Source organism: Micromys minutus (assembly GCF_963924665.1).
Source record: "Micromys minutus genome assembly, chromosome: 23".
Classification (NCBI taxonomy): Eukaryota; Metazoa; Chordata; class Mammalia; order Rodentia; family Muridae; genus Micromys; species Micromys minutus.
This window is the reverse complement of record NC_137958.1, coordinates 41,875,208-41,899,630: the sequence shown is the minus strand read 5'-3', so window position 1 is coordinate 41,899,630 and position 24,423 is coordinate 41,875,208. Positions and strand designations below refer to the sequence as shown.

At 43.1% G+C, this 24,423-nt stretch overlaps 1 protein-coding gene across 1 annotated transcript in view; it reads left to right on the top strand.

The window, feature by feature from the left end:
* Positions 1-1,332: 1,332 nt before the first annotated feature.
* WNT2 (Wnt family member 2) overlaps positions 1,333-24,423 on the top strand; it is a gene marked incomplete at both ends in the record, with an annotated part of 38,381 nt that continues 15,290 nt past the window's right edge. Inside the window, 4 exons of the mRNA XM_080936412.1 lie at positions 1,333-1,415; positions 3,511-3,737; positions 8,234-8,511; positions 22,514-22,778. Coding sequence (XP_080792538.1) covers positions 1,333-1,415; positions 3,511-3,737; positions 8,234-8,511; positions 22,514-22,778 — 853 coding nt within the window. The remainder of the gene's footprint in view (positions 1,416-3,510; positions 3,738-8,233; positions 8,512-22,513; positions 22,779-24,423) is intronic.

Genomic DNA, 24,423 nt, shown 5'->3' with positions numbered 1-24,423 from the left:
CCAGCCGCATGCCTGCTCTATATACAATGACCATACAACCCGTTCATACTCCCCATTCCCCCAGGCACGCTCCTGAGTGGTGGTGGGCCCCCCACCCCAGGAAAAGAGCAATGGAACAGTTCAAGGTCGCTGTAAGTTCCTGGTCTTTCCTTTCCGGTGATAAACCACGAGGCTTCTAGCCAGTTGCTGTTCAAGATGCTCCACCCTCGGGCCCAAGCCCCATCTCTACTCTGTAGGGACCCAGGTCCGAGGTCCAGCGTCACTGTACTTCGGCCAGACGCACAGCTTGGACACCTTGGCTGGAGAGACGAAGTCCAAGCCAGGGGACAGATACCTGACTGCCTAGGAGCCCTTTCTGTGTTCTCCTAACTCCCACTACAGCGTTAGGAGGAGCTGGGTGTTCCTAAAAGCTGCACCTTCCCAAGGGCGCTTAGACTAAAACTGTTGCTTAAGATCTCCTGGGTCCCAGCCCCTCTCCCTGACGCCCTGCGTGTATGGAACACAGGAGTCGGGGCCATAGGTCTTCATTTCTGAGGCCTAGGCTATTCTCAAGCTGGTCCGACAGAGTGGTCAGACGCGGCAGATCCCAATTCCCATGAGTATCTCCCAGGGTTGAAAACAGTGATTTGGGAATCATTGTTTTGGTTTCTTGTATCCTATGGGCAATTATCACCTCACCCCTAGTCCCCCACCCCACCCCACCCCCGCACACACACACACACACACACACACACACAAACACACACACGATATTTCTCGATCAGGAACTTCAGTTTGCCAGAAAAACTGCTAGCCTCCACAAAGCGTTCAGGTAGTGGCCCTAGCCCACTGTGGCTCTTTGGCTCGGAACTTGCCAAAAGGTGCATTTGCTTCTAGGATGCTTGGACCACTCAGAGGTTTGTCAACCTCCTCTGCCCCTCCTCACCCGGAGATATCTCTTGCCATCGTTTCTTCCTCTCCTCTATAAAACCCAGTGCCCCCCACGCCCCCGCCCGGCGCAGGCGCCCCTTCTTTGGCTGCGCCTGGCGGGGAACCGAAAGGACAGGGTGCGCGGGAGGCACGCAGAGCTCTGGGCTGCCTTCGCTCGCAGCGCCTGGGGAATTGGCTGTGGGCGAGGCGGCCCCGGCTGCCCTTTATCGCTCGCTGGGCTCGTCTTTTGAAACTTTATCAGTGAGTCTCACCACTAGCCGCAGACGCGAGCGGCGGGGGGGGCGGGGGCGCAGAGGCGCCGGCAGCCGTGACGAGGCGCTCCCGGAGCTGAGCGCTTCTGCTCCGGGCACGCATGGCGCCCGCACACGGAGTCTGACCTGATGTAGACGCAAGGGGGTTAATATGAACGTCCCTCTCGGTGGAATCTGGCTCTGGCTCCCTCTGCTCTTGACCTGGCTCACCCCTGAGGTCAGCTCTTCATGGTGGTAAGTCCCCGCATATGGGCGCGGTGCTGATGGATCTTTGGAGATGGGAGTGGGGACCCTACTGGTACTGGTCGTAGAGACCCTCCCTGGCTGTTTCCCAGTTCTGGCAGTTGTGGATTCTGGAACAACCATGTCTTATCACAGCATCCTAAGCGGGACCCCTTTGCTTTTCTCAAAAACCCATTTTAGCTTTGACAACCCCAAAACAATTCACATGCTCCACAAATGAGAGGTTTAATGTGTGGTTGTTTGGAGCCAACTGAGTGACAGCAAACGCAGCCAATACCGTATTCCTCTGAGAAATGGGCTAGCCTGAGTTGTATTTCTAGCAGCAACGTGTGTGTGTGTGTGTGTGTGTGTGTGTGTGTGTGTGTGTGTGTGTGTGTGTGTGCGCGCGCGCGCGCGCATGAGTTCACCTTGAATACTACAACTGCCACCCACCCCCACTTCCACGACTTCAAAAACTGTCTCTAGAGAAATCCATCCAGGCTGTTGGAGTTGTAGAGCCTGAAGCCTGTGATTTTGTATTATTTCTCGTCCTTCCTTCCCTCATTCCTGGTGCTTCACCCCAAAGAAGCAAGCCTCCAGGTAGGGACTCTTGCCTGGATGTAAAACTTATGGGTCGGAGGTACCCATTATACTCCCCTCCTCCAAACCGTCTTCCTGCAGTGTAGCTGCCACTGCCTCTGTTTGACTTACTTTGCTCATACTCTGCCTCTAGCACTCACCTCCATCTCTCAACTTTCTGCCCTTGAAAAGAGCCGGAGTTCCAAGCTCTGAAACTTTCTTATACATAAAGTTCCAGAGCAGATATTAAAGTTTTCTGATAGCAATTCAGAAAGATTGGCTACACACACACACACACACACACACACACACACACACACACACACATTCTCTTGTATGTGACAACGGTACGGATCCTAGCCAAATACAGTACAGAACAAAATCAGTGGACTATTTAGATACCGGAGCCAGTGCTTGAGAGAAAGAGCAAAGCAGTGATTTTTGGGGGGTCGACTCCTTCCTAAGCCTGTTGAACAGGAAGACCTTAGGTTTGACCTTGCTGACACAGGATCAAAGATTGATTTATCAGACTGACCCTTTTTCAATTAAATGATTATCTCTGTTTCCATGTGTGTATAGACATTATTTCTTGCTGGGCATTTTGTAACACTGTCTCTCAGCTGTCACTTAAATATATTTTTGTAAGTCGCGGCTGCAACGATGTTATGATTATATCAAATAATGGCAATACAAAAAAAAAAAGGTATTTTTCTTGTTTGGTCACTTTCAAAAGATACCCTATGGCAACTTGGGTTGTATCAAAGGTACCTAACTAAACATTTCACACGAGTGGAGAACATCTGCCCAGAGATAGTAATTTTATTTTCTTTTGTTGTTGTTAAAGTTTCTTTTCAAAAAATACTTTATGAAGCTATAATGCTGATCTTTCCAAATATTTAGTGTTTGTGATAACAGTAGTTTTTTTTTTTTTTCCTCCCCAAAAGTTTCTATACATGCCAAAAAGAGCCAGAAAGGGAAAGCATTCTGAGGAATCTTTCCCATGGAAAGAATAGCGTGTCTGTAAGAAGAATGTAGCATTAGATCCCAGCAGGTGCTAATAGGATGCAAGCTGGCAGATTTGAAGACATTTAGGATCAACAAATGGGAGTGAGGAACTTCTAAAGGCCAGCTTCCTTCAAAGCCAAAGGCAGACATATGGCATCACTGAAACAATCTTCTTTGAAATTCTCTCTGTGTTCTCCCAAACACACTTGCCCCACCTCCTTAGAGCCCCCATCTTCACAATGGGGCTACTTACTGCCTCTGCCCTCCCTGTCCACATCATTTGGTAGCCCCAGTATTGGGAGATAATCATCACTGTATTTGGGAGTCGCTTTGGCCAGGTCACTGACCATGCTCCCCTTGCCTGCATCTGCACTGAATGACAGTCAAATAACCCTGTCTTCTAGTGTTTCCAGGGAATAAGCAATTCATTCTCAAACAGCAACTTTATGGCTAGTCTCCAGGGGAACACCGAGCCTAGCCCCTCTAACATCATCAACTTTGCCTTTCTGTCGGTCATTCCCAGGTACATGAGAGCTACGGGTGGCTCCTCCAGGGTGATGTGTGACAACGTGCCAGGCCTGGTGAGCCGCCAGCGTCAGCTGTGCCACCGACACCCAGATGTGATGCGAGCCATTGGTCTGGGTGTGGCTGAGTGGACAGCCGAGTGCCAGCACCAGTTCCGGCAGCATCGCTGGAACTGCAACACCCTGGACAGAGATCACAGCCTCTTTGGCCGGGTCCTCCTCCGAAGTGAGTCTCCTGCGCCTGGCCCTCCCTGCACCTGTACTCAGAGCACCCCCTCCCCCCCCCCACTCATCCTTAATGACATTCTGTTCAGAATTTTCCATAGAATGTAAATTCCATCAGGGCAGGGACTAGCCTGTACTATTTTCGCTCTGCTTGGTGCCTGTGTGTTGTAGGTCTCACTCATCCGTTACAATGACTATCTAAACTTGTAGTGAGAACCTATAGCTTTTCCAGCTACATTTTAGGCAATGGACATATTGACGAAAGAGGACTAAGGACTTTAAATACAGAGATTTCTCTTTCTTTTGGAGACTTAAGATTTCCTAATCAGATATTATGAGTCATTAAGTGTCTGGGTATCAAAAGAAACCCAAAGCTAATGATCTACTAGCATATAACCAGAGGAAATGGATTAAAATCAATTCCCACCGTCGAATAATACTCACCCACTAAACTGGTGAGAGTAGCCTTCTTCAAGAAATAACTCTGCCCGTTTGTTAGTGGGAAGCTTGACTAGAAACACAACTGTTTATGTGCAAAGACAGAGACGGAGAACTTTACACTTGTTTTTGCCCACCCAAACCCCTCCTGTTCCCAAGAAAATCATCCAGGCTGTGTGCACTTGGTAATGCTTAACAGAGGGTGTTTCTGTCCTGCATCTGCGTAGCTCTAGGGTTTTATGAGGCCAAATGCTTAAGTGAATGTCTTTAAAATCCCCCAAGGGCGTAGTCCTCTCTCTCCTGGAGTCTCCCTAAAGTTAATTTGTGTGATATTCTGCAATTTATTTCCCTCATTTAAGAACTATACTCTTATGCATTCCTTTTAGAGTTTCGATATGACATCGCAAGTTTTTTGAAAGGGTAATAGCACATGTCAGCCTCGTGGAATTTTAGGACTTCTCCTAGGGTAGTTCACCAGTAAATCAATTAGTGCTGGGCCCTGTCAATGTAAATTTGCAAATGTCCACGTAGACTGTACTGTCTGTAGGTTTTTCCTCATCAGAACAGACCAAGACTTTCAAGTTATTTTAAATTTGAGGAGCTTCTCACTTATACACTGTTAACCTGTAGGTCCGTGAGGTTCTCCGCCTATCGAGGGGTGAGAAAAACAGCCTTGAAATCATAGATGAAAGGAAGAGATTTGAATTTTGTAAAGTATCATTATTTCTGGGCAGGGATGGGGCCTGTGGCAGTGAGGAGACAGGGTTCAGGAATTGGGTCTCTTTTCACTAATGACTCCAAAGAGTCAGCTCCCTCTGTTCTTGCTGAGCCATGCTGCTGACCTAAAAGGAGACAGCTCTCATAAAGGATCCAGAAGATGGCATGTCTTCCAAAGCTGACGGCTTATTCATAGAATACTTTGCAGGGTTTCTAAGGGAGAAGAGACGGTAACAGAAGAAATCTGAACAAACTTAGTCTGAGGCCTCAGATAAATAAGGAATTCCAGCTGGTACTCCCTACAGCTGATGCTGAGCACTTTGCTGGGGTGCTCAGAGCTTAAAACCCTCACCGCACATGATTTCTTTCCACCCTTCACAGAAAGTCAACTTCTTCCCAGACATCTCTGCAGATCGCAGAGACTGTCAGTGATAATTCTGCATTGGTTTGCAGAGGGGCTGAATGTGGGCTACCAGCCTGGAAATAATCATGAAATTCCAATGAAGTGATCCAAAGACGTTGTACAGTTAATTACTTAGAGGGGAATTTCAATCTACTGTTGTGATGAATTCTCTGCTAGGAACCTAGATGTACCTTTTGATGATCAGGGAAGATAAGATGAAGGGTAGACTGCTGGAGGGAGGTCATTACTGATACTAATGCCCCCCCCATGATTACAGAGAAGTGGAGAAGACTGACCACATGTGCCCTAGGGTCCCAGAGTAAAACAGATTAACGCTTGAAAGCATTTGGCATTTACTCTTTCATAGGTGGAGGAAAAACCCAAACAGTCTTTTAGGTAGATACCTCTGAAATTCTAGAATACGTGAGAGAGAGAGAGAGAGAGAGAGAGAGAGAGAGAGAGAGAGAGAGAGATTAGAGTTCATCCTTGTAAGTTTCAAGAGGAAAAGACAAAGGAAGACAAGACAGTGGATAAAGATAAGTGTTTTTTGTTTGTTCCTTAAGAGGTGGGCAATGCACCACCCTCAAGAAACCCTATCTCAGAGTTTTAGCTTCCCAGGTAAAATCCTCCCAGATGAAACAAACCCTGCCTGCCCACCAAGTTGACATCTTGACATCATTGATTTATCTCCATCCTAAAAGGACAGTAGCTTCAACGGCAGCACCCAGGAAGCATCCATATCAGCATTTAGATTAGGATTTAATTTCAAATGTGATGACCTGAAAAGAAATCAGTTTTCTAAGAAGCCCAGGATCAAGTTTTGTTTTGTTATGAAGCCAGGTCTTGCAATGTGCTACTATTTCACACATAACACTTTCGTGAATCATCTAAAGCAGTTAATTGAAAACATCTCAAGTCCCTATCTGCATGTTAACACAACATCTGGAGGCGAGACAAGAAAGCCATGTGCAACATTCTTGTTTAAGTAAATATTATTAATGAATGTGTTTGACTAATAACATTTCCTTTGGAATATTTTTATAATTATAGAAAACTACTGGGTTTCTTTTGTTGTTGAGTCAACAAGACAATGTGGTTGTTTATCAGTTGTGCGAGGATGACTTTTGCACCTCAGAAACCTCTCCAGTGCTTTCAAAATACTGTGTGTCCCTAACATCCTGTGTTCCACGTCTCCCATGCTTTTCCTCACTTACAAAGTATCTCGTTCAAACTCTAAGATTAGTGGTATATACGATTACTTCTCATATATGGTTATCTGTAAATATGCGTACTAGATTCCAAGTCCTAAGCTTGACCTTCAATGATAAAGCAGACAACTATCAGCAAGGAATATTTCAAAACTATAAAAATGAATATATAACGGAGGTGCTATTGTTAGTCAGCACTAATTCCTTTGTACCCGTGCGTGAGCCTTACCGCATTATCTGGGGGATTTGAAACAGTTCCTATGAGCCCACAGACCTTGAGACCAGCATCTCAGCAGCTTGACTTGCTACTTGAGGCAAATACCCATCTAAGTGATTATCCTTTGAAATGATTATTTCCCTTTCTGATGGCTAGAGTTTTGGAGGGAGATATTCCTGAACAGTTGAGGTAGGTGCTACTTAATATTGTGTAGATTTTAAATAACGGTTTGTAATAATGAGACTAGCAAAGCAAATTCTGCAAGGGATGCACGGGGAGCTGTAGCAGTGAGTGACAGATGGAAAGGAGCGAGGCTTCCATTCGGAAAACGTAGGCTGTTCGCCCAGCTGTGTGGTTCAAAAAGTCACACTGGTCTTGACAGATTGGATCGCCAAACGCTTCTCTGCTTTCTGCCTTGCCTTGGCATTAGCTCGTCCAGCTTCTATTCTGATTGTTAATATATTTGCTGCAGCAGCCATTAATAAAGGGTCATGCTAGTAACAATAAAATACAGTTCCGCTTGAAAAATGAGGTGCACCCAGACCCTAAAGAGCCTTATATCTGTCACTCCACCGCAACACCATGTTATGAGTTACTACAGATTATTAAAATAATTTAATGTAGTTATTGCACTGAAATATGTACCCCTCAGCCTGTAAGTGAAAGTAGGCTGCTCTCTAATAAAGAACAAATCTAAGAAAGCCCCCATAGGATTCTTGCCCAAGTCTAATTATAGGCGGTAAATTTGTTTCCTTCCAGAACAGCCAAAGCCAAAGCTTTTCACCGTCTCCGACCTGATACCAATGATTAGTGCAGGTGTGCCAGAGGACAGGAAAATCACCTTAGTAGTTAGACACAGTATGCAACTCATATTTCATATCACCTTCAACAATCTTTCAATCACTCATGAGAGCTGATGGCAAGCCAGTTGTCCAGTGTTATTGCCCAGGGCTGGCCGCTGACTGACTTCTCTTCCCACCCCAGCCTCAGTATTTCCTTGATTTCAATATTTCACTGCACATAAATAAGTTTGCCTTAGTGTCCTCGGTAATACCTAGAAGTTTGGGAGAATATGTGTTTGTTCTGGCCTTCAACTCTTGGACAATAGTGTCTATCTTGACAGTTTTTTCCCCCAAGCTGTGATTTCAGGACTTCTAAATCTTACAATGGAATGAATGCTAGAACTGTAGAATTCAGACTGTTTCACAGATGAAGAAACTAAGATGCATTGTATCAGCTCTACTCTTCTGGGACATCTAGAGTCTGGGGGCAAATGTGGTTTGCTGAAACTAGGAGCAAGGCTATTTTTTATCATTTCTACTATTAAGGAAGGTAGATATTTAAATGGACCAAGTACTCCACTAAATATAAGGGATTCATATTAAATAAATTGCCTGGGATCTAGAAAAGAACCATAGGAGATAAAACACCAAGAAATTCACCCTACGAAAGCCATGCAGAACACTTGGAGAGACACTCTCTGACAGCTTTTAAGAAAAGCATTTTTGTTTCAGGTAGTCGGGAGTCGGCCTTTGTTTACGCCATCTCTTCAGCTGGCGTTGTATTTGCCATCACCAGGGCCTGTAGCCAAGGAGAATTAAAGTCCTGTTCCTGTGACCCAAAGAAGAAAGGAAGTGCCAAGGACAGCAAAGGCACCTTCGACTGGGGTGGCTGCAGCGACAACATTGACTACGGGATCAAATTCGCCCGTGCGTTTGTAGATGCCAAGGAAAGGAAAGGCAAGGATGCCAGAGCCCTGATGAATCTTCACAACAACAGAGCCGGAAGGAAGGTATGGCCTGCTGCCCTGCTCAGCTGAGGACCACTGACTCACTGAGACGGATCTTATCTAAGGTTTTCCGAGTTGATTAAATGCTGTGCAATCAGAGCTTCTTATTGGCTCCCAGGGCCACTGGTTCTAAAGAGTACCACCGTTTGGGCTGAGATACCCAGTCATGCCCCCCCCCCCCGCTGAATTCAATTACTTTGAGCAGTGTAGGGCGTCAGGCATGTTGTGTTCCCTCTAGATAGTATAGCATCCAGGAAAGAGGTATCTCCTGCCAGTTCTCTCTTCATCCCGTACAGCAATGGCATCTTGAATACTGGAGCACTGATACCCAGTGTATCTTCTCCCAGATACTCCATGAAAACAGTTCACCAGGCACGGTGGATCGGATTCCCCTAAATTCAGGGGTACTCTCTTTTGGAGCCAGACTCAACACTAGCTATAAAGTCTCTCTTGGGGTTTTGTACTGGCTGAGTAAGAGAACTAAAGAGACAGCCCATTCTTTCATTCTGATGAACCTTATAGTCTACAGGAGTCTAGTCTGCCATCACCTTCAAACACCCATGTGGTGGATGAAGGAGCTAAAGACCCCCGAGTTGGTACAGAGCTCAGGGCTAGACCGCAGGTACTTCACCCTAGCACTAAACTGCTCTGATGTCTATGTTCAGATGCAAGAATGAGGTAGGACTGTTTAAGGGGTAGCCTGAAGGAACTAACGGGAGAACCAGAATGCTGTTATCTGTGTCTCTGGGCAGGAAGTGGAAACTGGATGAGATAAACAAATATTTGGTTTGAGCCACTATAAGATAATCTAATTGCCAAAGGAAACAGATAGCCAAAATTGTCTTTTGTCAATAAAATGTTAAATATGCCTGAAATTAATTTGTAAAGAAAGATCAGCATAAAATTGGAAGTTGCGGAGGAGGGACTGATATGAAAGGAAAAGAAGACAGATCAATTTGGGTGAAATCCTTGGGCTGGGCTCACAAAAAGAAGAAATTTCATTTAAAAAGAAGTTGGGGGAAAGGGACTCTTACTTAGTACATAAAATACAATAAGTGTGATCTAAGTTGTTTACAAATCATACTTTTGAACTTAAGTATTCACAATCTTTATTTTCATGAAGTTGTGAACGTATCATGACCACTGCCAAGAATATAGACAGTGGTTGTGCAATCCTACCATTGGTAAACTGTTGTTTGTGCGATGATCTAGATAAGAATAATCTATACTGATCCTTGTTTTGTCATTAATAGGGTGTATGTAAGTTATAGGTCGTGGTGTCTTTGATAAGAAGTACCCTGCTTAATTATTTGAGTGGAGTGTTTTATCTGGATTCCTCTATTTGGAAACATAGGCTACACGATACGAAAGTGTGTCCAAAAGAAAAAAAATGATCTTATGTCACTAGACATCGAATATCTCTAATGTTCCAAGTAACTGGTCTTAGCTATTATATGCTAGGTCCCCCATAAACAAGTGTTTTAATAGAAGTCACGTGATTGCTCACTGTGTAGAGGGGAACAGCTGCCGGACCTCAGTCTCCTGCTCCTCAGAACTTCAGAGGCTACTTTTGATTGGGATAAAAGTGCACACACTGACTTTTTAAAATGTGGCTTTAATTAATGGTGGGTGGGCAGACTTTCTCAAGGAGAGGCGTGATGTCAGCGAATATGAACTTTAATGAGAGCAAATGTATTGAGATAAACATGCGTCTCTAATTCTCTTCTTGCGGTCATTAGACCCCCAGTCCCCACTCCCTCTTCTGACCAGCAGATCTGTGGGATCAAATTGAGAACAGGCTGAGTAATCCTCCTGAGCAAAGTTTCCAACTGACCCAGCTCTAGAAATACTCAGCCTCCCTGGGCAAGTAGCAAGATCAGCCTTGGTTTTTTCCTTCTGTTGTGTTTTAGCATTTCCCAAATTGTCTGATATGAGCACCAGCTACCTTTAGATTCTGAGAGTAATGGTGGGGGTGGGGAGGATCTCAAATTTTATTTGAAAGAAAAGTTACTTGTCCCATGACATATCTGTTTAGGCAATGCTAAGTCACAGCCCAATGCTGCTGTCCACATTTCCCCCAATTTCCGTCTCAATTTTCCCTAATAACTAATTAATTAATTTATTATGACAGCTGGACAGAGAACCCTCACGTGTTTCTATTTTGCAGTACCATCTAAATTTGCATTATCGTTCATTTTAACTATTTCTAAGAGATTTTATCACTATTTTTTTTTTCTTTCACGTTCTCTGGTTCCAAACAGAGCTAGAAGCTAAGTTCATTGGGTGTAAGACTTTTCTCTCACAGCCTCCCCAGGTCACTCTTAGTAGGTCTAAAGAAGTCACACTATGAAAGTTCTAGTGAATGACCAGCAAGTGACACCTGAGGACACCATTTGTTTTCTTTCCTGAGCTTGCAAAGGGCTTTTAAATTACTATATTTCTTTTCTAAAAAGAAACAGTCACGAGTTCATTAAACTTCCCTAATTGAATCAAAGTCTGAATAATAATCAAATCAAATACTGCCCTTCAACAACTCTAGATATTTCCATAAGAATATGAATTTCCATAACAGAAGTTTTTAAACACACTTCCAAAACATGTCTCTTGTTATGATGAAAATAGAAGGAACTCAGAACTTAATATTAGACCCACCTGAGGATTCATCTTGCAGTAACTGGCTTTGCTCACTGGCTTAGTCAGATGAGACTAAATAAAATAAATATTCAGGATATAAGCAAACATCTCGGGCCTCTCACATGTAGTAGGTGCTCAGCAAAAAAATGTCTTTTGCACATCAGTGGAGTCAAAGTTGTTTATAACTCAGGTAAGAAAAGCTGGTGGTCAAAACCCAACTCAAGCTGTCACTTAGGATTTAAATCAGTTATTTTGTCTGCGGACTTACCATCTGTGCAATCTAATGCCCTAATAGAAAAGGCATGGTTTTGCTAATTCTAAAGGTCTTTTGAAGGTTTTATAATAGGGACTTTTCAAATCTTAATAGACATAAAAAGTAGACTGAGTATTTCTGATTTTCAGGTGAAATAATTGCCCTCAAGAAGATAGGCTGACTAGCCCAGGATCTCTTGATGAGATGCTTGAGGTTCAAACACAGCTGTGTCTCCACATAGGCCCTGTCCAGAGATTCATAGTGTCTGTATTTCTGAATTCTCTAGAAAAATCAGCATTTCTATACTTCTTTTAAAAACTAAAAAGCACGAGAAACAGCAGTTTTTGTCCATGGAATGTGGCTTTGCTGGTGACATTTTCCCTTGTGTAGCTTTAGCTCAGACTTTCTACAGGAAACATGCACTTAGCTGTTGTTTTTGTCTAGTTTTTGACTTTTAATTTTTTTCATACAATCTATTTTGCTCATAAATTCCAATCCTCCAAGTCCTTCCTCACCCACCTACCCAACTCTGTTCTTTCTCTCCTTTAATAGAACAAAAATTAAAAAAATAAAATAAAATAAGAATAAAAAAAACCAAACAAACGAAAAACCCAGCAACAACAAAGAATAAAAGGTAGAGGCCATTTTGTATCTGTCAACAGTTCCGGAGGATGAGACTTTCCCTGGAGTGCTGTTGATATGACAGTGTAACTACATCAAAGAAAACTGGTCTCCCCTCCCCCCTGAGGGAGCAATTGCAAATACTTTCAAATACCTTCCAGGCTAGAGGCTAGAGGTGAGACTTTGTGTTCATTCTTCTTGGGTCTATCACAGCCTAGACTTCAAGTATACCTCAAAGTTTTAGTACTAGAAAGCAATATGGTGTTGTAATAAGCTACTATAATACGTATCATAATGAAAACAGAAATGTTGGTGAATGGACATAACCCCACACACCTAAGGACGCTTTTTTTTTTTTTTTTTAAATGAAGGCTCCTAAGGAACAGTTGTTTTTAACACGGAAATGTATTGAAAATGTGCCATGACTCGTTGTGGACTCAGCGTAAGCAATTTGATCTCATTTGAGAGATTCACAGAATTTCAACAAACCACCCTGCAGGTCAGAAAGCATGTGACTGGTTTGCTCTTAGTTCCAAAGGAAACTTAGTTCCAAAGGGAACTCCCTGGGGAAACACATTTGGGAGTACTAAGTCAGATAAGAAAACGAATATGCAAAAAAAGTGCATGACCACATGGAGCTAACTTTTAGTTAGAAAGATGGTGGCACCTAAGTACAGACAAGCTGCACCCAAGTGGCATACCAAAGTAAGGTCTGTAAACTGGGGAGACAAATCCCCCCCCCACACACACACAATATGAAACCTACAAGGTAGAGATAAGAGATTTCCCACAGAGAAATGCCCTTCGGGATTAATGGAATTTAACACGTAAAGGCAAGGGATAACTAGGCTTCCACGGAGGAGCCACTGAAGGAGTTAATGAGAGAAAAAAATCAAACACATATCTTTGCCACATCAAGAGATACTTAAATCCTACACAGAGACATGTGTATGTCAGTGGAAAGACAGTCAATTCTTGAGTTCAATCTTTATGCATTTTTTTCAATCCCTTTTAAGTTTGCCTCAAAAGAGTAATGAGTGTCAAAGTTCAAACCTTTTATAATGTATTTGAATTGATGATTAAAAATAGATTTATTAGGAAAATTACAGGGTTTCTTCTAGCTCCTTGAATTTTATGGTTAGTTTTAGTTATAAGTGTCAGGACTATGAGGGTTTGCTTTCTGATATTAATGAATTATAAAACAAAACATGTGGTAACTGCTTTGTTGATATTTATATTAATAAAGGTTGATATGGCCTATGAGGAATTCATAGCTATAAATGTCAACTTGACTGGGGCAGTATAAAAAGCAAGGTTCTCGAATACTTGAGCACAGCTTGGACAGGCATTGCCATAGAAAACAAGATACACATATGCACCAGGTGTCAAGAAAACCGAATAGTCAGGTACCGTTGCTATTACATTTTGTGTATGAGCAGACATGGATAGAAGAGGGCAGTCAGAGTCAGCACACAAACTCATTGTATTTACTCATTGAAGTGACCTGAAAATTCCACTTTAGTTGGTACCCTGCATTTTGTAAGGTAGGGCCTTCTGTAGTAAAGAACTCTAGCATTCTCTTTAAAAAAGTACCAGTCAAAGATTGATAAGAAAGAGTACCAAGGCCCTGCACATGGCCCACTGGAGAGCTGGGGCACAGCAAACACTTAGTTCTTGCACAGGAAATGCCTGTAAAGCAAACAAAACCCATGCCATAATAAACTTGTAAGCAGAACCTTAAGGCAAAAATCTAAGTTCTAATAAAGATATCAAAAAAGAAAAAAACAGACTCCCCCATTATCACTTGAAATAGGTAATAAACAAATAATGGATTTGACTTCAGAGAGCTGGAATATGACGCAAAGGAAACCCCACTCTTTAAAAGTAAGGAGTATCAACGGACGAGGGAGGAATGAAACCAAAGTGTGCTTCCACAGAGACAAGCTGTGTTCACCTCCCCTTCTTCATCCTGCCTTCTCATGAGCAACCCTAACCATCTTTATAGGGCACAGAGCTCGCCTAGCAGATCCCCACTTTCCAGTTGCTCGCCTTAGTTCATAACATTGAAAGTTCAGACCTTGAGAACTCAAGAGTAAGCAGCCAGCCTGTCTTCTTAAGTCCCAAGCTAGTGTGCACTTGATACACTATATGCCTCCTTATATCGAATGAATCCAAAAGCAGCCAAAACTAAAGCCCTCAGACAGCGGGTAACTCCTAATAGAATTATTTCCAGCTCCACGAAGGTTCTATTATTAGAACATGTGTGTTAGAGCCGCATCATTTGTCAACTAGAATTATTGTGTATATGGTAACATTAAGGCCCATAAATACAAATTGCGCACCTTATATTTTCTAGCTAAGCAAGGCCACCTACAGTCACTGTTTTTAGTAGATGACAGAAGTGACGAGATCAGAGTGCCTTATTGAACTTAATAAATGTTCGCATAAGCTAACCAAGTGCACCCTTTCTAATAAACATCTCTTGCCTCCCTGGGCCCAGCACATGTCTAGTTGAAGGATATAAATTGTTTCAGTGTTCAGTAACTCCTATCTTAGAGATGTGGGTCTGTCAAAGGGATTTAATTGGTAATAAATGCACTTGGCTCTGAGCCAATCTGAAAATTAAATAATGTGTTTTTAATGTGTGTTTCCTCAGGAAAACTGATAGGACCCAAAATGCGTTAGCTGCTTTGTGGGGTAGAACTAACTGGGAACTGCGGCACTGACATGTCCTCACGTGCTTTAGTTCATGGTCACTCAGCAAGCAGAGACCAGAAACAAGTTACGTATTTGATTTCTAAGGCAAGACCCATTGATCACAGGCAAATACTTCATACTGTATAATGTAGATGGCCTTTCTTTCTGATTGGAAAATAATTAATATGACAAAATTTAGGGTTCATAAGCTTGGCAACATGCATGCTAAAAAAAATTCCTTAAGGACATCTGATGAAGCCACCCTAGCAGTTCCTTCTGCTCAGCTTTCATAAAGGCTGATGTTGGACACCTCCTTGAGAGACGTTTGTTCGTATAAATGGCCACATAACTATCTTCAGAACATACTTAAAGATGCAGACATTGCATGTCAAAAACACGTAGGACTCACTAAACCTAGGGAGCATGCACACAGGGCCCCACAGATCCCAGAAGAGGAGAGTAGCAAGAGATGTAGTGTGAAGCTTCTGGTGACCTATACTGCAGGCCTGAGGGTCTCCACCTCTAGGGGTTCAGCATCCTCTTCTGTAATAGAGCAATAATGACACACCTTATGTGCTTGTGTTGGTTGGGTAAAATAGCTACTTTAAAATGTTTAACATGGTGTGACACGAAAGAAGAAACTAGTGAATATTATGCCTCTTGACTATATTCTGGTTGCGGGCAAGGAAATGGGGACTGGACTCTTCTACACAACTCAAGCAGAGTCTTCTATAGTTCTTTCTCTCTTTTAACTTTCAGAGCTTGTCATGTAGATTGCTAATGTCTCTAATTCCCCTTTTTTATAAAAGGGAGTTTAAAATGTTAAATTCTGAAAGTAGAACTAAGACTCTAAGTTAAAAAAACAACTTTAAAATGCTCAAAACCAAATATGTAACAGTTTCATAAATGTATGTTAAGTAAGACTTAACACTGCAATCTATTGAAGATTGTCAGAAAAAAAATTGAACTAATAATGTTCTTTGTACTAGCAGTACCCAAAAAGTACGGCTGTCCTTGGGAGTTTTCTGCATCTGTCTTTCTTAAACTAGCACCTGAGCAAGCTTGTAGTGACAGAGTACCTACCACAGAGGGAGAAAACTCAGAAGGGATTGAGACATGCAGTGGCCGAGGGCATCATCAGGAATCATGCTAGCCCATTTGGTGATTATAAAAATGCAGGAGAATTGTGAGATTGACCAGAGACACCCTACATAGGACTGTCACAATGGCCTTCAGTACAGTTCAAAAGAAGAAAGAGAACAGGGGACCTTGTAGGAGAGATTTCAAGAGAAAAAAGAAAAACCGAGACCTAACTGTAGGGGGTGTGCATCTGAGACAGCAAATGACGTTGTCAGTCTCACACGGGAGAGAAAAATCATTGCAGTTGATTCTTTTATGAAAAGAAGACAGCAGAAGTTAAAAAAAAAAACTCTCCCCCATCTCTGTGTCTCTGTCTCTGTCTCTCTCTCTCTCTCTCTCTCTCTCTCTCTCTCTCTCTCTCTGTGTGTGTGTGTGTGTGTGTGCGTGTGTGTCTTACAAAAATGCCAAGCTGGCCAACGGAAAGTGTGTGTGTTAAGACAGAAATGACTCCCAAGTTAACATCAGTAATTCAGGGAAGGGAGGAGACATTTTACAAAGCCTGGTCACTCTTCTCAAATTGTAGCATCTGTAAATAAAAGTGAAGGCCTTGAAATACTGCTGAAAGGGGACAAGAAATTGGAAGAGGAAACCAAAGAAAGTTTCCAAAAGGAAAGCAAAAGCCACAAATGACAAATGGGGCTTAAGGAGGTCCACATACAACTCCCCATTTCTCACGGGTTTGAAACTAGGTACCAAAGGATCAGATGGATGAGAGAAACATTCCAGTTTCACTGCTGGCTAGGAAAAGCCTGCACCCAGGGATGGAGCCCTGCGCAGTACAGTGCTTCCAAACAGACCCCTGAATGTGGGCTCTCTATGCCTTTCAAAGGCTAGGCATCGAAGGCCAGTCGGGAGATCCCCAGCTGTCCTGTAAGGGTTGGTCATAGTGTGTTTCCTTCATAGGCTAAAAGGAAGAAAAAGTCTTTAGTTTTTCCTTCAAACTCACCAGTTGGACACAACTAGGGTGAAAAGAAACAGAAGTGTTATCTTAATGGCTCAAGAAGCCAAGAAGAAAAGTCTTTGAGAAAAAAATTAAAATTAAAAAGGCATAAAGGATGGATTTTCAGTGAATGAGTTAGGATGTCATAAAGACTACATGAGGTACAGAAAAGCAGATGTTCAAGTGAATATTTCAACATTAACATCTACCAGTCTAGGATGAAAAGGGGGCTGATGACTGTCAGCGAGGGTTAATGGGGAAAAAATTCCTAAGGTTGTGATATTTCAGAACACCAAGAACACGGGGAAGTTTCAAGAAGTTTTTATGTGAAACAAAAGAGAAAAAAAAAACAAATATATTAAAAGAATCAGTGAGATACCACAGTTCCCATCTGCAGCACTGGAGGCTAAAAGCCTGCAGGGCTACACCTTCAAACTTGAGAGAAAACTATTTCCAATGCAGAATTCTATACCCAGCCAAGCTATTAATCAAAAGTGAAGGCTCAAGTAAGACCTTTTAGACATGCAAGAATTCAGAAAATGCATCCTCTGAGCACCTTGAAGGAGTTAAGAATGTACTGTAACCAGAAAGAGAGAATGATTGGACCAAAGGAAACCGTGGCATCTAGGAAAGGGGTGTGTGCTGAATAGGAGGTGTGTGCTAAGTCTCGGCTGTAGAGTTCATTCTTAATTCCAAGGGACATGACTGCCCTTGATTGTGCAGGTAACAGTAGTTAACGATACCATTATCCCTCAGCTTATTCAGACGATTGATTTCTGGGTTGTCTGTAGATCTGCAAATCTGAGATGCTTAAATCCCTGACATAAAACTGTGTAATGTTTGCACATCATGTACATATACTGACACCCACAGCCATTGGATTTGGGTCCCTCACCATTGGGCACCACCATCTTTCATTCTCCGCATATCAGCCAAAGCAAAAATCATTACTTGTGGAGATTTTTTCCCTAGTTAATTCAGATACTCTAGAAACACAGAGTGGGAAACTTTAATTAGATAACTAGGTTTCCCTGTCTACAGACATGCAGTGCCCCCAACCCCCACCCCCCACCACAGGCATTTCTTGGTGCTCTGCCCCTGACAGGCCTTCAGACTCTTTAGCCCCTCTCCTGCAGTCCTAGGACATCATGCTCAGTACAGGCTTTGAATAAGAATTACCTGAAGAACTGTAAGTCCTGTCAGGGCCTGGGCCCCATGCCTGCCCCACCCCCTCAAGGTTCTGATTTACTCAGCCCGGGAAAGGGCTGCAAATGATCCCCAGGTGATTTTAATGTGCAGCCAGAAACAAGAACCACTGCTCTGCTCGCCAGTTGCCAGGGAACAACCCGCAGATTCCTGAAACTTTACTACACAGAGTAGATGGAGTCTTCCTTTCTCTTGCCAGACTCTGCATTTCCTCAGACCACAGCCGGATTGTAAAAGAACATTTTCCCATCCTCCTCTGTGTGGACACGTACGCAGAGATTTAAAAAGAAAAAAATGTAGCACAAAATATCTTCTTCATTGTGTTTGCATTGTGTGACCTGCCTCATCATTTAAGAACATACCTACAGTCACCAGGTTCCAGAATTTGCATGTCCATTTTCCCATTGATGTCACCTGGGTCTCTTCTCATAGTTTGCCATTGCTAATATCCTAAAGTGAATTTTAGAATACTCCCAAAAAGCAGAGGTGGGAGGGGAGAGTGTGTATAAAGTCAACGTTTCAGGAAGACCCAAAAGTGATTTAGGTTTTTGTACATCTGTTTAGGAATACCACAGACCTGGAAATTCTGCCTCTATCTAGCTGATGACTGAAAATTGTACTGCCCATACTGGGCCTTGATTTTGAGAACTATGGAATGGGAGCACTAACTTTTGGTGCTTAATTGTGATGTGTATATCACGGTAGATGTAAACCATCCCAGGTAGATCCTGGATAAGTCTGGTTAAGTTCTCAATAAGTGGTTGCTGTACTCAATAAGATTATTGTAGAACTACAGAGGTTATTCAGTTGGTTAAGTGCGTGCACAAAGCTCTACGTTCAAATCCCAGGACCCTGTAAAGAACTGGGTGTATTGGCACACACCTGCAATCCTGTGGATACAAGAGATTAGTAGTTCATTCTTGGCTACATGGTGGATTGGGGACCAGCCTGGACTACATAAAACCTTATCTTAAAAAAGAAAAAATAATGGCGTTCAAACAGTAAGATACTGGAACTCAAGATCTTCATGGTATGGTTCCATGCTTGATCCTCACTGCAAGTAGAACTCAGCAGAACTTCAAAGTACAGATCTCCTTCCTTGGACTTCCCTGCTTGAGTTGGGCTTTGCTGTTTTCAAGGTTAAGAGTTTGGTTTTAAAGTCTATAAGAAAAAAAAAAAACATCTAGAGACAGAGAAAACATTTTCCTCCTACCTCTTTAGAGAGTGAAGGACACTTCCTTCCAAGTCCAACACCCATCTATCCTTGAATTCCACTGATACAAACTGAACCATCACTTTCTAAAGGCTAAGAAAAGTCAGTGTTAGCAGTGAAATACCCAGTCACGATTTAGGACACTGCTGGATCAGAGAGGTCCTGGCAAGCCCTGGAGCACACAGCTTCCCAAGTCTTGAATAAAGTAGGTAGTTAGTAAAGGAGGAAAAGTGTCTACACAGATCAACAGCACCTGGTCCTGCCACAGGCTTCATAAGGATTGCTTGGGTGTATCTTTAAGATCCAAACTTAATATGCAAATCTTTCCATTAATCATATAAAAATACCAGCTTTGAGGTTTGTCACCTGGAAACTTAGCATAACAAAGGCAGGGCAATGATGTCTCCTGTTATTTTTAGAACTAGGGGTTCAGCTTATAAGTGAATAGCCTGGCTGATAAAAGGAATTCAGGAGGAACAGAAAGTGCTTGGCATGGAGGGTGGTGTGTGTGTGTGTGTGTGTGTGTGTGTGTGTGAGAGAGAGAGAGAGAGAGAGAGAGAGAGAGAGAGAGAGAGAGAGAGAGAGATGCTATCAGATCTTAGAAGAGAGGTTATTAGATAAAGTCAGAGAACCTAGAAGATATCCCTGAGATTGTTTGTGGCAAAGTCTACAACTGGATGGTTCAGTGACCCTAATACCCAACAGCTGGAATATAAAAGGCACTGGAAAGAAATATGTCATTATGATGTCCTTTACAGATGCCCAGGTCCCCATAATGTGGAGAATTCCACTCCTTATCTTGACCTTACATACTGCTTCATAATAAGAAGGACCAATCCCAACTAGACAGGGGCAGATTCTGTTGCACCTGCACCTGACAGAGTGGGACACACTGTGTGGAGGTCAATGCTCCACACTGGAAGGCAGCAATCAAGCCACATAACCAAACAACCCAGGGCTACTGTGATACCTTGCCTGGAACTGTTATTGCCTTAGCCCTTGAGTGCTTCTGACACGTGTCCAGGCTAATGAATAAATTGAGGCTGACTCCTGGAATGAAAATCCTCTCTGCTCATCCTCTTGCTCAGGTAGCAAGCCTGTACAAGAAACGAAGCCACGTCAAGCATCAGGGCCTAAGACCATGTTTAGTCTTTAGAGAGAACCAGCTGGAAACTCTGTGTACCTTGAGAGGCAGTGGGTGGTGGTTGAGACTTGTGCTTCAAGCAGCACAGTTCAGCTGTCAACCGCCTCTACATTTCATGTCACACCAACATAGCAGTACCTCAGAAGAATGCGGAACATAGTTAAAACTCCCACTTTCAGTTTCTTAGAGAGATTCTTAGAATTTTGCTCAGATAGCACTTAGGAGAATGTCAAGGGACTCACCGTTCCTTTTGCGTACACACATCCTTCAGATACCCTCTAATTTGGGGATTCAGACTGATTGGCAGTCAAGCTCCACTTTGCTGTTTTCTGAAGGAGGACCAAATCTAGGGACTAGTGAATCCCCAGAGCTTCTGGTCCCCTAAAGTGCCCTTCTTGGCATCTTTGGCTTTGACTGTCTAATACTCATAACCCATTTGCACCAGTATCATATTAAGAGACCTTCAGATATTGGGTTTTTTTTTTTTTTTTTTTTTTTTTTTTTTAAGCTTTGAAAAACAGTGATGGAAAGATGAGGAAAAAAAACTTAGAGAAAAAAAACAGGGTCAGTTCTGGGAATATGAATCTCATAAAACAAAGGACCAGGCAAGGATCTTCACCAGGAACATGGTATGAGGAGACCTTTTGATCCGGGAGATTTTAGCAGCCGGTTTGCTTCCAGCTATTCTGCTTGTATCCCTGAAACTCAGGCACAGCAAGTTATCTCCCTGATTTCTGTCTGTCATCAATGGGAAGGACAGCAGCTTGGGGTTTTTCTGCAGACCTTAAGCATTTTATTACCCTCTCTTAAATATGTAGAGGGGCAATGAGGCAGGGCAGGAAGAACTCAGGAGCCTCTGCAAATGGTACCACACGGCAACTCCTCACAGCACCAAGGCAGAAATTGATTCGGAGAGTTCTGTGGTCTACCTGCCCTTCCCAAAGACCACAGCCCTCTTACCCACCAGAGATCAGTCTACATGTCAGGAGCCTGCTAAGATAAGCTTGTCCCAGTTTCTCTTGCTTCCCAGCAAGGAACAGCATGAGCACAGCTGGACCATCTAAACTGTGTCACTTGGCCAGAGCTGGGGGATAACCTTGAATTTAGGGTCAGTCTCGGTGCAGTATGGTTTTTCCCTCACTAGATGTATTCTTTAAACAAGAGCATTCCTGCCCCTAGGACTGGCTCTTCCTACTCCTAAGGTTAAAATGGTAGCATAGGTCTGACGCAGTACATAAGGGCGCTGAGAGTTCATTCTGCAACCCCGTATGTCCACTATGTGGCAAGCATTCCGCATGTAGCCACTTACTTTCAGTGACCCAATTGCTGGGTCGCTAAAAGATGAGACTCAGAAATTGCTTTTTTCATCTGGTTTGGGTATAGGTTGAATATCCCTCACCTAACAATCGACAATTAAAAATGCTCCCAAATATGGCATATTTTTTTCTAATGGCATGAAGATGTGAAGGGAAAACCCTCTACCTGGTTACATAAGGCGCCTTGTAGTCAGAACACAAGCAAGTCAAAATACAGTACAAAATCACCTTCTGGGTATATGTCCAAAATATCTACGTAAATGGATTTCTAGTTCACACTAAGATCTTATCTCAAAGATATTCCATATTATATATGCAAATATGCCCAAATTTCAAAACTCCCAGATCCGTAACACTTCTGGTTTTTAATCATTTCAGATAAAGGAAACTCAACATTGTAGTATGCATTTTTGAAATAGAGATGCTATTGTGTATTAGAAAATACAGCATTTCCTCTGACTTTGAACTATGGGGGGGGAGATGTGGGGGGAGGGAGAACAAGCATGTAGTGACAAGGGAGGAGTTGGGAGAGGGGAAAAATACTATCAAAATATTCCGTATGAGAAATGCTTTAAATTAAAAATAATCAAATAAGCTGCTATCTGCTTTATAAAATAGTGTTGATTACATGGATAGTAAATAGGGGTCAGAGTTGGAGTTCCCATCATTTCTTAACCTATCCTCCAATGGCTGCAGCTACCAACAGTGTATCCAAGGTGACCAGCAAATGGCAGGGGATGCTTCAGGACACCATACTCCTCTGAAGTAGTGCTGAGGTGGGGAAAACTCACAGCTGGGTCTTGGGCTGCCCGACTGAGCTTGCCTCTGTCTTTCCCTTCAGGCTGTGAAGCGCTTCTTGAAACAAGAATGCAAGTGTCACGGTGTGAGTGGCTCCTGTACCCTGAGGACATGCTGGCTGGCCATGGCTGACTTCAGGAAAACGGGCGACTATCTCTGGAGAAAGTATAACGGGGCCATCCAGGTGGTCATGAACCAGGATGGCACTGGCTTCACGGTAGCCAATAAGAGGTTTAAGAAGCCAACAAAAAATGACCTCGTGTATTTTGAGAATTCTCCAGACTACTGTATCAGGGACCGAGAGGCAGGTAAGTTGAGAGAATTCCTTTAGACAGCGATGTTCTACAACCTAATGGGACGCCTGTATTTTTCAGCTGGCCATTTGCGTAACTGCAGATGCCTGCCCTCAGCTTCCAGGCTTGTGCTCCGTCTAATTCACATTGAGACTGCACAGAAAACTCAAACGAGCAGTTAGAGAAACAGGTTGATGGTGTGCAGATTCTGAGGAAATATGAACTAACAAGAACGTATGTGGCAAAAAGTCAAAATACGCAGATCAGCAGAATTCTTGCTTGCACAGAATTCTAGTTAGGGGATGGATAAGTGTTTCGTGCGCTCACCAGCACCTTTCCTGCAATCATAGGCCGAGCGGGGTATGGTTTTGTAATAATCTTCCCCCATGACAAATCCCCCAACTATGACTGTGAAAAAGCAACAGGACTTGGGAATTTAGTCCCTTCTGAAGTCTGCTCTGTTTCACCATCCCTTGTTCTTTTTAATATGGTTACAATTGTCAAACACGGTTTTGTCTCTTGCTAAACTATTTTTAAACTCTTATTTAAAACAGCAAGAATTTATCCCCACTTTTTGTGACCATGGGTGGGTTTTATATAGAAAGTGGATTTAAGAGGCTTTAATTAATTAATTAATTTTATTGGATACTTTCTATATTTACATTTCAAATGTTATCCTCTTCCTCCCCTTCTCCCACTCCTCCCCCCTCCACTTGCTTCCATGAAGGTGCTCCCTCTCACAACCACCCTCTCCACCTCAGTGCCCTGGCATTCCCCTACACTGGGAAAACACACCTTCACTGGACCAAAGGCCTTTTCTCTCATTGACACCAGACAATGCCATCCTCTGCTGCATATGCACCTGGGGCCATGGGTCTCTCCATGTGCATTTGTTAGTGTTTTGGTCCCTGAGAGTTCTGGAGGGTTTGGCAGGTTGATAATGTTGTTCTTCCCATGAGGTTGCAAACTCTTTTCAGCTCCTTCAGTCCTTTCTCTAACTCTTTCACTGGGGTTCCCGTGTTCAGTCTGATATTTAGCTGCAAGCATGCTCAATTGTATCTGTATGATTCTGGCAGGACCTCTGATGAGGCATCTATATCTGGTTCCTTCCAGAAAGTACTTCTTGGCATCAGCAATAGTGCTTGGGTTTGGTGGCTGTATATGGGGTGGATCCGCAGGTATGGCAGCCTCTGAATGATCTTTTCTTCAATCCCTGTTCCTCTATTTGTCCCTGTATTTTCTATCGTGAGTGTTTTGTTCTCCCTTCTAAGGACTGAGGCATCTTCTGGAAGAGGCCTCATTTATTAAAGCCACACCCTTCCTTCCCAAATAACACTTGCTCCATCTTGCACTCCTAGAGACCTTCTTCCTGTATGCTCTTATAGAAATATTCTCTCTGCCTCTTACCCTCAAGGTCAGTGTTGGCTACAGAGATTCCTCTGCAAAGCCTTTAGCCAAATAAGCATCACTGAAAGCATACTGGTGGACAGGAGGGAACAGTGACCACAGCCCCCTTTGGCTCAAGTTATGTGCCTAGTGGGAAGCAATGCCATTTACTGTCAGGGAAAAAAAAAGCTTCAATTTAGATTCTGAGTTTGTTTTCCATTCGGAAATAATTGCAAAAGAGCTGCTGAAACAGTACAGATGCAGACAGCTGCTA